Here is a 15,120-nt window from a genome sequence, read left to right as displayed (position 1 = left end):
AAAAGAGGTAGTGAGCTGGTGTTTCAGGATGTGAGGGCCCACAGGAGCAGAGCCGGGCTCTCTCTGTTGCCTGCCTGCCGCCGTGCAAGCTCTGGCCGGGGCTGCCCACGGTCCCCATGGTGGGCGCTCCTCGCAGCAGGGACCCGTGAACAGCGGCGGCATGCCGGGGAAACCCAAGCACCTGGGTGTCCCCAATGGGCGCATGGTGAGTGTGGGCTCCAGGCCAGGCCCATGGGGAAGGGGTGGGCACACCCAGGGTGGAGCCCAGGAGGCACACCCGGCAGGGCTGGGCAAGAGCCTGCATGCTGCCGGTGGGCAGGAGAAGTTGGGTACAAACAGGAGCAGGCAGTGGGACCTGGGACTCTCATCCTAGGACCTTCTAGATGGCCCAGCTGGGGACCTGGGCAGCCTCGGAGAGGAGAGCACAGTACAGTGGGCATAGGCTTCTGGTCCCCACTGCTTCCTCTCCTGCCACTTTGGCCCCATCCAGGGCTGCCCGCATCCCAGGGCAGTAGGGAGACCTGGCATGCCCTTTGACCCCTGCCTACCCCCACAATGGCCCAGGCCCCCACTTCTGACTTAGCCTCAGCCTTCCCCCCGCCTCACCCCACGTCCTGATGCCCAAGGTCAGGTAAGGGGTAACCCTCAGTGGGTCACTGCTCTTTAGCTGGACCTGCTCAGAGGCTTCCTGCCAGAACGAGTAGTCTTTGGGCAGCCTGGGATGGGTCAGCAGGGTCAGGCCAGCTTGGTGCAGCTTGTCTTTTCTATTCCTGGGCCACCAGGAAGAGTGGGAGTAGCTGGGTGCTCGGATGCCCTGGCTACTGCTACTGCTGCTGCCGTGCCCTCTAACCCTCTCCCTGGCTACTTCACCTTTAAATCAGAGCTGTGCTCAGACAGTCCAGCTTCTGTATTCATTCAGCTGATGGGGCTGACTGTGCTGGGCCTTCCTTCTCTCCCTAGGATACCAGCCCTCTTGGCAGAGCCCCAACCCCTCCTAACAACCCCAGAAAGGCCAGACAGTGTCTTAACCTCCAAGCTAGCCCCAGCCTAGGACTATGGGACAAAACCAATGGGTCTAGAAAGAACTGGGTTCCAGTCTTGGCTCCATTGTCCCTTACTAGGGGTCCTCTCTGACCCTCAGTTTCTTCACCTGTAAAATGAAGAAATTGGAACAGTTCTCCAAGGCTTGTTGAGATGATTAAGTGGAATGATGAATATGAGGCCCTTGACCCATTGTGGGGGCTCCATAAATGTCAGCCCAATGCCTCCCTTCATTCTCAGCCCCTCTTCAAGGATCCCCTGCCTCATTCAGAAACTGAGGTTTTACTCACACTCCTGCCTCCTAATTACCAAGACCTTTCTCCACCTCTCCTTCCAGTGTCTCTTTATTGCCCATCCCCAGGCTAGTTAGGTGGGAGAGAGGCAAACCCCATCAAGCTGGCCCAGTTCCCCACCTCACTGTCTTTACCATCAACCTAACTTTGAAAGTTCAAGAACCTAAGGTCTTCCAACTCTAGAGGCATGACACTCAGGTGTCGAGGCCAAGGAGGAGCATGTCCACTCTCATGCCCACCCCAGCGGGCAGCTGGGTTGGTGCTTCTGAGCAGTGCCCAGAACTGGAGGGCAACAGAGGGTGCCCGGAGATGGACCCAGCCTCTGCCCCTCCCACGTCAGCCCATGGCTTCTCTACCCCAAAGTCATTCAGAGAAGGGAGGGCACCCAAGTTCTGCGCCCAGCCCTGGCCAGCTCACAGATGCCCTGGTTCCTGGCAGCAACCTTCGCACACAGGTTTATCTTTGCCCTTCCTGGGTCTGTTCTGAACTCTCCATGTCACCTCTTGGAATCCTGAGGGTCACGGCTCGCCTGCTCGCTGGCCATCGGTCCGCTTTCTGAGACGGCACTCAGCTGACGGGGGAGGGGCGGACAGGTGTCAGCAGGGGCGCACACAGAGGCACCTGTGGAGCAGGCAGCAGGCTCCTTCCATGAGTTACGCCCCCGATGGAGCCTCAGAGGAGTAAATGACACGCTGAATGGCGGCCAGCAAGTAGAGGCGCCTGCATCTGAACCCAGCCTCTCTGACTCAATGCCAGTGGTCCCCCACCTCCCAGAAATGCCTGGCTCTGTCCTCCCCCACCTCCCCCTGCCACTACCCCCGCCCACGGCTGCCATCATTCCCTGCTGAGGCAGCTTCATTTGTCAGCCTCGTGTTTCCGCCACTCAGCTTGTCAGGCAGTTGCAATGAATCCTGTCACTTAGAGATGATTCCCAGCCCCCTCCCACAGACATCTTCACACAACCCCAAAGGCCGCTTCATTTGTTCATGCAGGCATTCAGTCAACGGCCCCGCCATAGGTCTGCTCTGTGCCGGCCCTGTCCTAGGCACTGGAGACCCAAACCCATCGCCCTAGCCCCTACCCTCAAGCAGCTCCCGGTCTGGCAAGGCACAAAAGACTCAGGTACAAATACCAGAATAAAATTCAGATTTGGGTAAGAGCTATGGATCCGGGGTAGAGAAAGCTTGAGGAGGACCTGGGAAGGGAGAACTGACTTGTCGGATCATTTTGTGCATTGTGCTATGAAGTTCTTGAAAGGATATGCCATCTGGAAGAGGGGATGGCATGGGGAAGGGGCTGGATGTGGGGAAACACAGGGTGTGTGTACAGGGACATGGCCTAAGGGGAAGCTGGGCCTAAAGCTTGGAGAGTGGTGGTTATCATATCCTGTCATGCTCAGGGGGCCCAGTGAGTCTTCCCACCTGGAGAGACCTGCAAGGCAGAGCCTGCTGCAGCTCCGCCTGCCTTCTTGGCATCCAGCTCAGGGCTAGGGTTCAGCTCCACAGGGCTGGCTCAGGCTGAAGGGGCCAGGCACCCAGGGTTCTCTGTGCATCTATCCAGAGAGGATCTTGGGGCCTCAGTTTCCCCAAACTAGGATGAAACGAGATGATGGTACAGGGTGCCCAGCACAGAAGATGCTAAGTAAATGGGCCCTCCCTTTGAGGTCTGACCTCTCCAGAGGGTAGAGTTCAAGAGGACCCCCTGGGCCCTTTACCCCTGATTGACTTTGCCCACCTGTCTCCAAAGGGCTGAGGCCCTGGGCCTCCCAGTTCCCCTTGTACATCTGTTTGCCCAGGGAGGCGGCTTCATGGAGGGAAGACCTCAGGCTCCAGTCGGACACACTTGGCTTTTAACTTCAGCTCAGCCACTTCCGCACTGTGGGACTTCTTTGGGTCTAGGTTTTCTCATCTGTAAAATGGGGCTAATAACACCTGCTACACAGATTTGAAGATAGAGTGAGAACATGGATGTGTACTGTCAGAGAGAGCCTGTCACACAATTGGAGCTCAGAAATGTTGGTCTACTCCACTCTCACCTCAGTATCCTTAGATACCAGTGGCTCTTCCAGGGCCTAAGAGAAAAAGGTATGGCAAACTGAGGCCAGATCATGGGTCAGGGGTGTCACCTTCCACCACACCCTTCCTCATCCTTTCTTCCCCTTTTCTCCCATTCACTCACCACTTCTCAGGCAAGCCAGGGTGGCGCAAGGCCAGCCCTGCTCAGCACAACTTCCCCAGGCCCGGGAGACTGGGCAGGCAGGAGCCCTGGGCAGGGCATCAGTATGAGGTCAGCAGAGCCCCTGACAGCTGCTTTCACACACCCACTCACTCTTCCTAGCAGCCCCAAGAAACTGGGAATGCCGAGCCCCATTCTACCCTGTGGGGGAAACTGAGGCCCAGGGGAGGAATTTACTTGCCCTTGAATGGTGGAACTGAAATTGGACCCTATCCTCACTCCCTCCCACCTCTGGATCTCTGTCCCTACCCCATCCCAGCCCCAACTCTATGGATCAACAACCAGTGGGGCTAGAGGGACTGAGACAACAGAGATGCGGGGTTCAGAGGTGAAGGATCCCTGGTGAAGGGGGTGCCAGGGCCTCATGGGAGGGCAGAGGAGGACTGCTAGGGCCCTGACGGCTGCTCATTGGCACCAGAGCAAGGAGGGTGCTTCATGGGAGGGAGTTCAGGTTGGTTCCCTCTACAAACCAGGCCTGCCCTCTGGGAGCTACCAAATTGTAAGGAGAGAGAGGCCTAGACACGGATGGGCAGAAGTGTGGTGGGCAGGAGGGCTCCGGGCAACTGGTCTCTGGAGGGGACTGGTGTCAATGAGCAGAGATTGGGGAGCAGTTAGCTCAGTGAGGGGAGCAGGAGCAGACACTCAGCAAGAGAAAGCAGCAAAGCAGGAAACAGGAGTGGGAAGGGGCGTGGGGAACCTAGAAAAGTTTGATAAAGTGTAGGGTGGAGTGAGGGGGAGGAAAATGGGGGAGGATGAAGGGGTTCATTAGTCAGGCCCAGGCTGAGCTTCAGCTGTAACCCAGCAACTGCTCCAGCCCCCGGGGCAGGGAGCTTGGCCACAGCCACCACCTGGGAGCCAGCCGAAAGACACGGACAGTGAATTCAACATAATGTCAAGAATAAAAGGGAATAGGAGTGTCGGCTGGCTTCAGCTGCAGTTGCCTGTGCCCTATCTGTGGCTCCAGGCCTGCCCCAGCCGCCATGGGGCTCTGAACTTGGGAGAGGCCGAGTGCAGGGATGGAGGGCAGGGGGGAGAGAGGCCAGTGCGTTCGGGGGGACGGAGGACCAGGTGGCCACCATGGAGCGGGAGGCAGGATGGTTCTGGGAGCCTGGGGCAGAGGATGGTGACAGCAGCCCTGAGGTTGGCAAAGCCGCAGAGCAGGCAGGACAAGCAGGTGCAGCATGAGCAGAGCTGCCAGGAACGGAAGGAGCAGGCTGGAAGGGACCCTGGGCTTCAATTTGTCGTCTTCGTGCAGCCCGGGAGTTGGGACTTTCTCTGGCAGCCAGCCGCTGGAGCTGACTCGGAAGAAGGGAAGAAGCCATCAGATGAGGGGTGCAGAGGCAGGAGGGCGAGGGTGCCGGGGGTGGGAGTGGGGCACCTGCAAATGGGCTCCACGCCCAGCCACGTTCTGCGCCAACTTTCTTTCCTCTTCAGCAACCTTTCACCTCCACACTCCAGGTGGGAGACGAGGCTCAGGGAGGAGCCCGAGGGTGTAAAACTGGAAAAGGGCAGAGCTGGGATTTGAATCTGGGTCTGACAGACCCCAACACCTGTGTTCTTTCCTCTATAACAGGGCTAGCAAACTCGGAAGTGGAGCAGGGTCAGACATCAATACTAACGTACCAACAGCAATAACAGTAACGTTCATGCCAGATAGTGTTCTGGGTTCCTTATCTACATATTTAACTTATTTAGTCACAGAAACCCTTTGAAGTCAGGAGAAGCGTTTGCCCCATTTCTATAGAGAAAGAAACTGAGGCACAGAGAAGTATAGCGCCTTGTCCAAGATCACACAGCACAAATTGGAACTTGGGCAGTCTGGGGCAGCACCTGCCTCCGTAAGTAACATAAATGCATCAAACTGGCCTCAGAGACCCCTGAAGAGAACATGAGCCCCTTCCAGGGAAGGCCGTTGCTGCTCAGTGCCAGCCAACATTGTCATGCTGGGAAGAAGCTCCGGAGAGTTGAGGCATCACAGGAGTTTATGTAAAACTCCTGATTTTTAAATGTGGGAATACCTTTCCACGTAAAATGAAAAAAAAAAAATCTTGGGCCTCCTGGGTGGCTCAGTCAGTTAAACCCACTTACAAAAAATAAGGGCCAAGATATTAATAATGTCCTACATGTCTCCAGGCCAGCTCTGGCCCACAGATGTGGGACCTGAGTGTTTCTAGGTGAGAGTGGGGAGCAGAGAGAGAGATTCCAGCGAGGAGGGCAGGGAGAGGCTTCCTGGGGGGACGTTTGCAGACCTGTTTCCAGTGGGGATGTAACAAAGGGACAGGTGGTAGAAACTCCTGTGACAAGCCTAGTGAGAATATAGGATGTGAGAGAGAGGGAGGAACTGGGGATGATTGAGCCCAGGTGGCGGGAAGAAAGACAGGAACGATGTAGGGAAACTTTCCGGTGCCCTGCTTTGGTGGTGGCAGAGGGGGCTTCCTTTGGGACTGGCTGAGTTGGAAGGGCTTGTGGGACATTTGCGCAGAGATGATAGCAGGAAGTTGGCTCTGTGGGTTTGGATCTGGGGAGATGTGGGAGGGGGAAAGGGCCCAGGTCAGAGTCAGGGAGGGGTAGAGGCCATCTTGTGTGGGTAGGAGATGAGGAGGAAGCTGGAGGAGCTGCTAGGAAGGTAGGAAGACCAAGGGAAACCACTGCAAGAGTCATTTTGAAAGGAGGTTTTTTTCTATTTCACTAATGGTTGGGATTCCCAGAGAAGTCGGAGTTGTGCATGGGGTGGGGGGGGTGGGGGAGGATGGAGTTGGTCTCTACAGCAATGCTATTCACAGTGTGGTCTATGGACCAGCGCATCAGCATTGCCTGAGAGCTTGTTAGAAATGGAAAGTCTCCGGCCCCATTCTGGACCTACTGAGCCTGAATCTCTGGAGGTGGGCTCCTACTCGTCATTTCAATGCACATTAGAGTCTGAGAATGACTGTTCTATACTATAAAATAGCATCCTGGCACCAGCCTAAGGTGGGGTGGGGCCCAGGGTCTCTCAGGATCTTCTCTGAGAGGAAATAGTTCCAACAAAGAGATCACTGGCTATAGACACCAGCAAACATTTGATACAGCATTAACCACATGCTGGCCACTGTTCTAGATGCTGGAAATGTCTTAAACTGATTTGATCTTCACAATAGTCCCAGGAAGTAAGTTACTATTATTTTCATCACCCCCTATTTGCAGATGGAGACAAACAAGTATCGAGTCACACAGCTAGTAAATGGCAGAGACAAGATTCAAAGTCTCTGCTGATCCCCACCATGCTGTACACCTGGGCTTACCCAGCACATGCTGAGGGAGGAGGGAACCAGGGGCAAATGGAAAGTAACTGGCGTTAAGTCCCAGCACACGGTGGTTGGCACACGATGGAAGGGGAGCCAGGAGCAGCCTGAGCAAAATGCTGAGCAAGCAGTGACCTGGCTAGGAATGGCCCTCCAGGGGAAGGAGAACACAGCTCCTGTCCTGGGGCCTGAACCCAGAACTGTACCTTGAGAACCCACCCTGGGCTCTGCTCTGACTGCCTACCTTGGGTTTCTTGTAGGTTCTGGCTGTCTCAGATGGAGGTAAGTGACAAAAGGTATGGAGGAGGCTTGCTGGGGTGGGGGAGGGTATGTGGAAACAGGGTGGGGACACCCCTGTCACTTGCTACCTATCCAGGGAAAATACCTACAGATGGGTTTGGGCCAGGGCCTGGGGAAGGCCACAAGGTTCACCAACACTTGTCCATCCACCTACAGAGCTGAGCAGCACGGCAGGGCCTCAGGGCCAGGGCGAGGGCCGAGGAAGCTCCCTCAGTATCCACAGCCTCCCTAGTGGCCCCAGCAGCCCCTTCTCCACCGAGGAGCAGCCTGTGGCCAGCTGGGGCCTGTCCTTCGAGCGGCTGCTGCAGGACCCGCTGGGGCTGGCTTATTTCACTGTAAGCCTTGTGGTGGGATCGGGAGGGCAGGTGGCAGTGGCCACTATGGTGGGGGGGGGCAGCGGGCACGGGAGAGGACATGGATGGAGCTTCAGGCTGACCAGAGTGGGATTCCTCTGTCAGCTGCCTCCTCCGGCCTTTCCTTGGCAGCTTCTTCCTGTTCCTTCAGCAGGGAACTTTCCATTTTCTCTCTGTGCCTTCCAATCTGGCCCCATCTGTCTGTCTGGCCCTATCTGCCTGTCTTGGCCTCTTCGCCCTATCTCTAGCCCAATCTCTTCGACCGCACCCCCTGACTGGGTCTCCGTGTCTCTAACTTCCTCCTCCTCCGCACCAGGAGTTCCTGAAGAAGGAGTTCAGCGCTGAGAATGTAACTTTCTGGAAGGCCTGCGAGCGCTTCCAGCAGATCCCGGCCAGCGACACCCAGCAGGTGGGGGAAAGGGGAGCTGGGGCAGAGTGGTGGGACCAGAGCCTGGGCCATGTCCCTGACCTTCTCTGTCCCTCCTGCAACAGCTTGCTCAGGAAGCCCGCCATATCTACCAGGAATTCCTGTCCAGCCAAGCGCTGAGCCCAGTGAACATCGACCGGCAGGCCTGGCTAGGCGAAGAGGTGCTGGCACAACCCCGACCGGACATGTTCCGCGCGCAGCAGCTCCAGGTGAGCGTTTCCGGGGGTCTCAAGGGACTAGGGGGCGTGGCCTTGGAAGAAAGGGCAAGAGGCGGGGCCAGATCCAGGGGCGGGGCCCGATTGTAGTGGGTGGGATGGGCGTGGGGTTCGGAAAAGGGCAAATTTGGATGCCCGCACCAAAGTAAAATGCAGGGGCAGGGCGTTGGTCAGAGGGCGGTACCAGAGGCTGCGGTGAACATGGGCTAGAGGCGGAGCCTAGCTGAGGTAGAGGCGGAGCCAAGAGTGGGGGCGGGACTGGACCAAGAGTTGGGTGGGAGGGGCTAGGGTCTTGCCTGCCAGGTCGGGGACCCAGCCCACCCCGAGGGCTGGGCCAAGCCGAGCACCCTCCCCGGCTCACCTTCCCCGCGCGGTCCCGCAGATCTTCAACTTGATGAAGTTCGACAGCTACGCGCGCTTCGTCAAGTCCCCGCTGTACCGTGAGTGTCTCCTGGCGGAGGCCGAAGGACGCCCCCTGCGGGAACCTGGCTCCTCCAGCCCCGGCAGCCCTGACTCCACGAGGAAGGTGCGGACTAGGGGCTGTGGGAAGCAGGGGGCCGGGTGCAGATCTGTAGGGCTGTGCCCCTGGTCTGCACGTGGGCTGGATCCCAGCCCGGTGCCAGCGCCTTTCCTGTACCCGCAGAAGCCGAAGCTGAAGCCCGGGAAGTCGCTGCCGCTGGGCGTGGAGGAGTTGGGGCAGCTGCCATCTGCTGAGGGCTCTGGGGGCCGCCTGCTCCGCAAGTCTTTCCGCAGGGGTGAGGGTCGGAGGCCAAAGAGAAGAGTCGGGGTGGGAGTTTGGGCAAGCTTTGAGAATCCCCCCTTCCTCCTACTTGTCGCATCGACAGTCTGTAAATCTGAAAACCGAAATAGAGGTCTCTGTGACCACCACGTTTCCCCGGTGGTTTGGTTTCTAGATTAGAGCAGAAGTTTGCGAAGCCCCCTCAGTAGCAACACTTCCATGGTCCCAAGCCGCGTTAGACCCCCGCGGGAGGGTTCCAGCGGGGTCCATCAGGTTGTGGAGAAGAGGGTGTGAGGAGGGGGGGAAGGGCTGTTCTGCTCACTGCTCCCTCTCCCCTAGAACTGGCAGCCGGGGCCCCAAACTCGGCCTTGCGCAGAGAGTCCCAGGGCTCCCTCAACTCGTCCGCCAGTCTGGACCTTGGCTTCCTGGCCTTTGTCAACAGCAAATCTGAGGTGAGCAGACTGCTGGGGGAAATGAGGTGCAGGCTAGGGCCACTACTCATGCACCTTTGTGGGGCCGCCATCATTCCTAGTCATGGTCACCACTTGCATCTCCCTGCTGCCAGCCCCTCATATTCCTTACTTTCTTCCTGTCCTCACCACCTTGGGCCCCATGCATGTGCCCAGGTGTACCCAGCAGGTGTATGTGGGTCCGGGGGAGGACCTGTCTCTGGGTGGTCCTATGTCTGGGTGAGCATATATGTTGTTGTAGGAGGAGTATCTTTGCCTGCCGAAAAGTGTGCCCTTAGGCATGTGTGTGCGAGTGTGTGCCTCTCTGCATGTCCCTGAATGTGTACACATGACCTTCCCTCTACTCGTGCCCCGAATCAGAGCCACCGGAAGAGCCTTGGGAGCACAGAAGGTGAGAGCGAAAGCCGGCCAGGGAAGTACTGCTGTGTGTACCTGCCCGATGGCACAGCCTCCTTGGCCCTGGCACGATCTGGCCTCACCATCCGTGCCATGCTGGCAGGCATCTGTGAGAAACGAGGCCTCTCTCTACCTGACATCAAGGTCTACCTGGTCGGCAATGAGCAGGTGTGAATCTGGCCTGGTCCCCAACTCTCACTCTCTTCCTGATCCTGACCCCAACCCCATTTCTGTCTCTGTTCAGCTATTACTTCAACCCCAATTCCAGTCCTATTCTCACCCCCTTCCTAATTCCAGTCCCCAACACAACCCTGCCCCTCCCCCCATGCCCAGCTTCAAAGCAACCCAGCACCAACTCCTCAAACTCAGGCCTCCACTCTCATTCCATAAAGTCCCATCCCCACCCCACCCCCTCCCAGCTTCCAGCTTCACCCATCATCTTCACTGTGATGCTCTGGGGAGCTAGAGTCAGGGAGAACCACTGCCAGAGCTGGGTTTCCCCCATCACTCCCAGAGTTCCTACTGGCCATCCCTGACATGGCTGTCAGGGGCACCCAAACACACCTAGCCCATGAAAAACTTTTCTTGAGATACAAATGAGCATTAAGCTTTAAAGAGGAATCTAAGGAAAAGGGTGAGCAGAGGGACCCAGGCCTGAGCTCTGTCCTCCAGGTCCACATCCGTGGTGGGGATCCCTGCCAAGCTGGAGATGAGCCAGGCAGGATGTGATCAGGGAAGAGGAGCTGAAGCTTCAGAGAGTTTCTGAGGGAAGGTAGGCTTTTCTGGCTGGTTCCACGAAGGTTTTGTGGAAGAGGCTGCTGTTGGTGAAGGAGGAATGGAGGCAGGGAGGAGTTTGCCTGACAGAGCTGTCGGAAGAGGACATTCTAGGCAGAGGGATCAGCTTAAATGAAGCCCTGGATGTGGGTAAGGAGTGCAGGGCAAGTTCCGGAGCCTGGAGAGTGGGACTGGGAGGGCAGCAGTGGGAGGAGCTCTGCCCACTCAGGCCACCCATGCAGCCTCTGAAGCCCAGATGGGCATTCATGACTGCTGAATATAACTCCCCACCCACACTCCACCTGTCCCTGCAGCACAACATAGGCCTATCCCTGGAAGAGGCTAGTGCAGACAGTGGGGCCTATAGGGGCAGTAGACTCTGCACCTACTGTTTATGTACCTACTGTGTGCCAGGCACTGTGCCAGATACTTTACCTCCTCCTGGCCTCACAGCAGTCTTGGGGGAAGGGCTCTTGTTGCAGTGAGGAGACAAGTAGTAAGTGGGGATGGAGAGAAGTGGACAAGTGTCAAAAAAGGGGCAAGGCCTGGGTAGCTGATCAAAGGTGGGTGGTGAGGAAGGAAATGCATCCGGCTGGTCTGGTTGGGTTTCACATGCCTGAGAGACAAGGGGGCAGCTGTCAAGGGGGCAGGTCCTGGCCTGGCCTGGGAAGAGGCGGCCTCATGGTCCAGGACCTAGGCCTTCTCCTTATCCAAGCAGCCTCATTTACCATTCCAAGCTCACCCCACTCGCATGCTTCCTGTAACTCCGTTTCTTTTCCAAAGCTGTCCAACCTTCTTGCCACCCTTCTCCCTGGCTTTGGCCATATTAGGCTCCCACTCCAGCCACGAGTCTTACTCCATCCACATCTCTGTGGCTCACCCGCCCATTGGCCCTTCCCTCTGACCCTTAGGGGCCCCAGTGGGGGCTGTCGGAGGAAGTGAGGTGGTTTCCTCGGACCCTGGGGATGGTTGGGGCTGGGGAGGGAGGGACTCTGACCCCTGCCTGGCATCTGCAGAAGGCCCTGGTCCTGGATCAGGACTGCACCGTGCTGGCGGACCAGGAAGTGCGGCTGGAGAACAGGATCACCTTCGAGTGAGTGCCCCTCCTCCCAGGCTTGGGTCCTGGGTCCCAACACTTGTTTGGGTCCCAGTTCAGGCTGTTGTTCTCCCTCTCAGGTCCCACCCCTGGTGCTAACTGCGTCCCAGGGGCTAAGGGCCCACCCCCAAGTTGTCCCACCCCCTCCCAGTTCAGGCTCCGCCCCCTTTTGGACCTGTCCCTGGGGGGCTGGGGGAGAGGCGGTTGCGCTCTCCTGCCCTGCCGCAGCGCGAGGGTCCCGTGCAGGGTCGAGTTGGTGGCTCTGGAGCGCGTGGTGCGGATCTCCGCCAAGCCCACCAAGCGGCTGCAAGAGGCGCTGCAGCCCATTCTGGCGAAGCATGGCCTGAGCCCGCAACAGGTGGCGCTGTGCCTGGTGAGCCGGGGGACAGCGGGGCAGGGCAGGGGCGGCCGGGAGCGGGCTGCCTGTCTCGCGGGCTGCCTGTCTCGCGGGCTGCTGACCTGTCCCCACAGCCAGGCGAGAAGCAGCCGCTGGATCTGGGGAAGCTAGTGAGCTCGGTGGCGGCCCAGAGACTGGTTTTGGACACTCACCCAGGTAGAGAAGCAAGGCCCCAGGGCTTGGTCCCCGGAGATGGCTTTGGCCCAGAAGGGAAGGGGTCCAGGTGGGAGGCAAACACTAACGGCGGTGCGCTCTGCCATAGGTGTGGAGATTCCCGAAGCTAGGGACATAGCCCAGCGTCGCAGCCAGGTGAGAGAGAGAGAAAGGGCTCCCCCTTCTACCCACTGCACCTCCTCTCCCAGCTGTGGCCCTGACTCCACGTTCTTACAGGGCGGCCAACCTAGAGCCCAGAACAAGGCTGCCTATCCCCCTCCACTGTCCCTCAACTCCATGGCCGAGGGGCCGAGTAGTCTCACTGGGAAGCGGCAGACCTGTGACATTGAAGGTACTTTGGGGACAGTGGGAGCTAGGGACCAGAAGCATTGGGGACCATTGAAGGTGGGCAGAATCAGAGAGGCTTGAGCTGAGGCCGGCACCTGCATGTCTTTGGGGCTGGAAGAGTGTCCATTGGGGCTGGGGGACCCGAGGGGCTGAAGGGCAGAAGGAGGTTCGGGAGGCTGTGGTCATAGTAAGGGCAGCAGGATGGTGGTGGGCTAGCACCAGTGGGCCTCTTGACTCTATGGCCCCCCCCCAGGCCTGGTGGAGCTGCTGAATCGGGTGCAGAGCAGTGGGGCCCACGACCAGAGGGGCCTTTTGCGCAAAGAGGACCTGGTGCTTCCAGAATTTCTGCAGCTGCCGGCCCAAGGGCCCAATTCCCAGGAGGCCCCACCACAGACTGAATCAGAGGTCCAGCCCAAGGGGGACCCCTTGGACTCCACTGACCACTCGGGCCTCTGACAGCTGCCCAACAGTCCAGGCCGGCTGCATGGCACCTGGCGGGCCAAGCATGCCATGGGCCCGCTCTGCATGCCCTGTCTTTGACATGAGCGTCCTTGGCTCCTTCCTGCCACGGGCAGGCCCGCAGGAAGAGCTGGACGGGGGTGGAGAGCGGGCTCAGAGGAGCCACACCCCACAGCTACCACCGCTTGGTCCCTCATCAGTTCACTCACCCATCCCTTGCTGCCAGGTCACTGAGGGGAGGTGAGCCTCGCCTCCCCAGTACAGGCATGCCCAGCACAGAGGGGCAGCGTTGGCGGTGCCAGCCCCCCCACCCTGTGCTAAGCCTCAGCAGGGAGCAGGAGGTGGGGCTGGCCCCTCCTCAGGGAGCTGGTATGAGTAAGGCCTGGGGGTGCAGGTGGGCAGCCCCTCACTCTACTCACATAGGCTCTGCTGGACGTATGGATTTTGCAGTTGGCCTGGGGCAGCTGGGTTTGTCCTGGATGTACGATATTGTTATTATAATAGTAATTATTATTCTCCCGTGAGGTGTGTTCCTTGTGTGCCTGTCTACCCTGTGTTACCCCCCCTCCTGAAACTGCACTGCCTCTGTCACCAAGGTCAGTGCCAGGAAGCCCTTGGGGACCTCAGGATGTGCCCCCTGACTTCCTGTTGTCAGAACTTCTCTTCCTGACTGCACAGAGTATTGGGGTGTGAATATGAGAGACAGACAGAGAGAGGGAGGGAAGGAGGAAGGGGGGAGGGAGGGGAAGACCCTTCTGGGGAGCTGTGCCTCTGCCACCTGTCCTCATGCTGTTCCTCAGTCTCTGGATCTGAGTAGAGCACAGCATCTGGTTGTCCTCTGCTTCTAGTGGGGCTCGAGTGTGTCTCTGCAGACATGGCTGTGGGCTCCTTTGGATGCGTTAAGGGCCTTGTGGAGGCTCCTGGTTGTTGTGGTGGGGGCAGGTTCTGTCCCTTGCCTGCTTTGGCTGGGTAGTCATCCCTGTCCCTAGGCAGCCCACACAGGGAGGGGGAGCAGGGAGGACCTCCCAGAAGGAGGGCCCAGCATGTGGGCAGAGAAGCCAGACTCAGTCCCAGTGCTGCTGAGACAGAGGAAACAAGGGGACATGGGAACCTCGAAGGGACACCTGGGGAGTGAGGGACCCCCCTGACCCCCTCAGGCAGGTCAAGCTCTCTTCCCCACTCCAGTTCTTTGTGCTTGCTGTCCCCTCTGCCAGGAACTGTGCGCCCCGCTGCCGTGTACCATCATGGCACCTCATTCTTGAAATTCCTGAGAGAGATCAGTGGGGTTTGCTGGCCCATCATGCCTTTCTCCAGAAGTTGGACCCGAGCCTTTCTCGGGGGCCTTCAGCCCTCTGCCCCCTCTGCTCATTTTGCTTGGCTGGGTTGACCAGACCCCCTAGCTGCTGGAGGGGGGCTCATGACCCAGGCCTGGCCAATCAGAGTTTGGTGCAGGGCTGATTCTCTGACCCCAATCAAAATCCCAGTCCTGGTCATCGACCATCTCCCGGGGATTTGAACAGAGGATATGCAGGGAGAGAACCTGCATGTCAGTGAAGCCAATGCAGGAGAGCAGGACTGAGAGATAGAAGTAGATTCTTGACGAAACTTACCTGAACAACTAAATTCACCCAGGCCTGAAGTCAGCCACCCCTAGACATTCTCATTTAGGCAAGCCAACACATTCTTTCTGTGTGCATGTGCCTGGGACTCTGAGTGGGTTTTCTAAGACCTGCAACCACAAAAGTTCTGCTTCATCATTCAGTTTGAACACCTCAGCGGAGCCTTCCCTGGTCACCGGATGCTGGGATCTAAACGTTTGTGTCCATCCCCCACCCCCCAACATTCATATGTTGAAACCCCAGTCCCAAGGTGATGATGGTATTGGGAGGAGGAGCCTTTGCGATGTGCTTGGTCATGAGGGTGGAGCCCTCATGAGTGAGGTTAGTGCCCTTATAAAAGAGATCCCAGAGAGCTCCCCCACCCCTCCCACCCTGTGAGGATGGAACAAGAAATTGGCTGTCTACACCCTGGAAGAGTGCTGTCACAGACACCAAATGTGCTGACACCCTGATCTTGGACTTCCAGCCTCTAGAACTGTGAGAGATAAATTTCTGTTGTTTATAAGCCACCTAGTCTCTGGTAT

At 58.0% G+C, this 15,120-nt stretch overlaps 1 protein-coding gene across 2 annotated transcripts; it reads left to right on the top strand.

The window, feature by feature from the left end:
* On the top strand, nt 1-13,496 carry RGS14 (regulator of G protein signaling 14). 2 transcript variants are annotated; one of them, XM_025866960.2, is made up of 15 exons: nt 1-205; nt 7,111-7,132; nt 7,307-7,485; nt 7,820-7,912; nt 7,996-8,139; nt 8,528-8,671; nt 8,789-8,900; nt 9,224-9,336; nt 9,715-9,918; nt 11,541-11,617; nt 11,849-11,993; nt 12,092-12,173; nt 12,280-12,326; nt 12,408-12,522; nt 12,772-13,496. In XM_025866960.2, the coding sequence occupies exons 1-15, from the start codon at nt 161-163 to the stop codon at nt 12,972-12,974; spliced, it is 1,725 nt and encodes a 574-aa protein (XP_025722745.1). In that variant the 5' UTR covers nt 1-160; the 3' UTR covers nt 12,975-13,496. The 2 variants fall into 2 exon arrangements, with proteins under 2 accessions (XP_025722745.1, XP_025722746.1); XM_025866961.2 differs by having other exon boundaries at nt 2-205; nt 11,867-11,993.
* The last annotated feature ends 1,624 nt before the right edge of the window (nt 13,497-15,120 follow it).

The sequence above is a fragment of the Callorhinus ursinus genome, unplaced genomic scaffold, assembly GCF_003265705.2.
Source record: "Callorhinus ursinus isolate GAN/ISIS: 27379988/994484 unplaced genomic scaffold, GSC_fseal_2.0 scaffold3, whole genome shotgun sequence".
NCBI lineage: Eukaryota > Metazoa > Chordata > Mammalia > Carnivora > Otariidae > Callorhinus > Callorhinus ursinus.
Note: the sequence above shows the minus strand (reverse complement) of the source record. Positions and strands in the feature narration are given on the sequence as shown.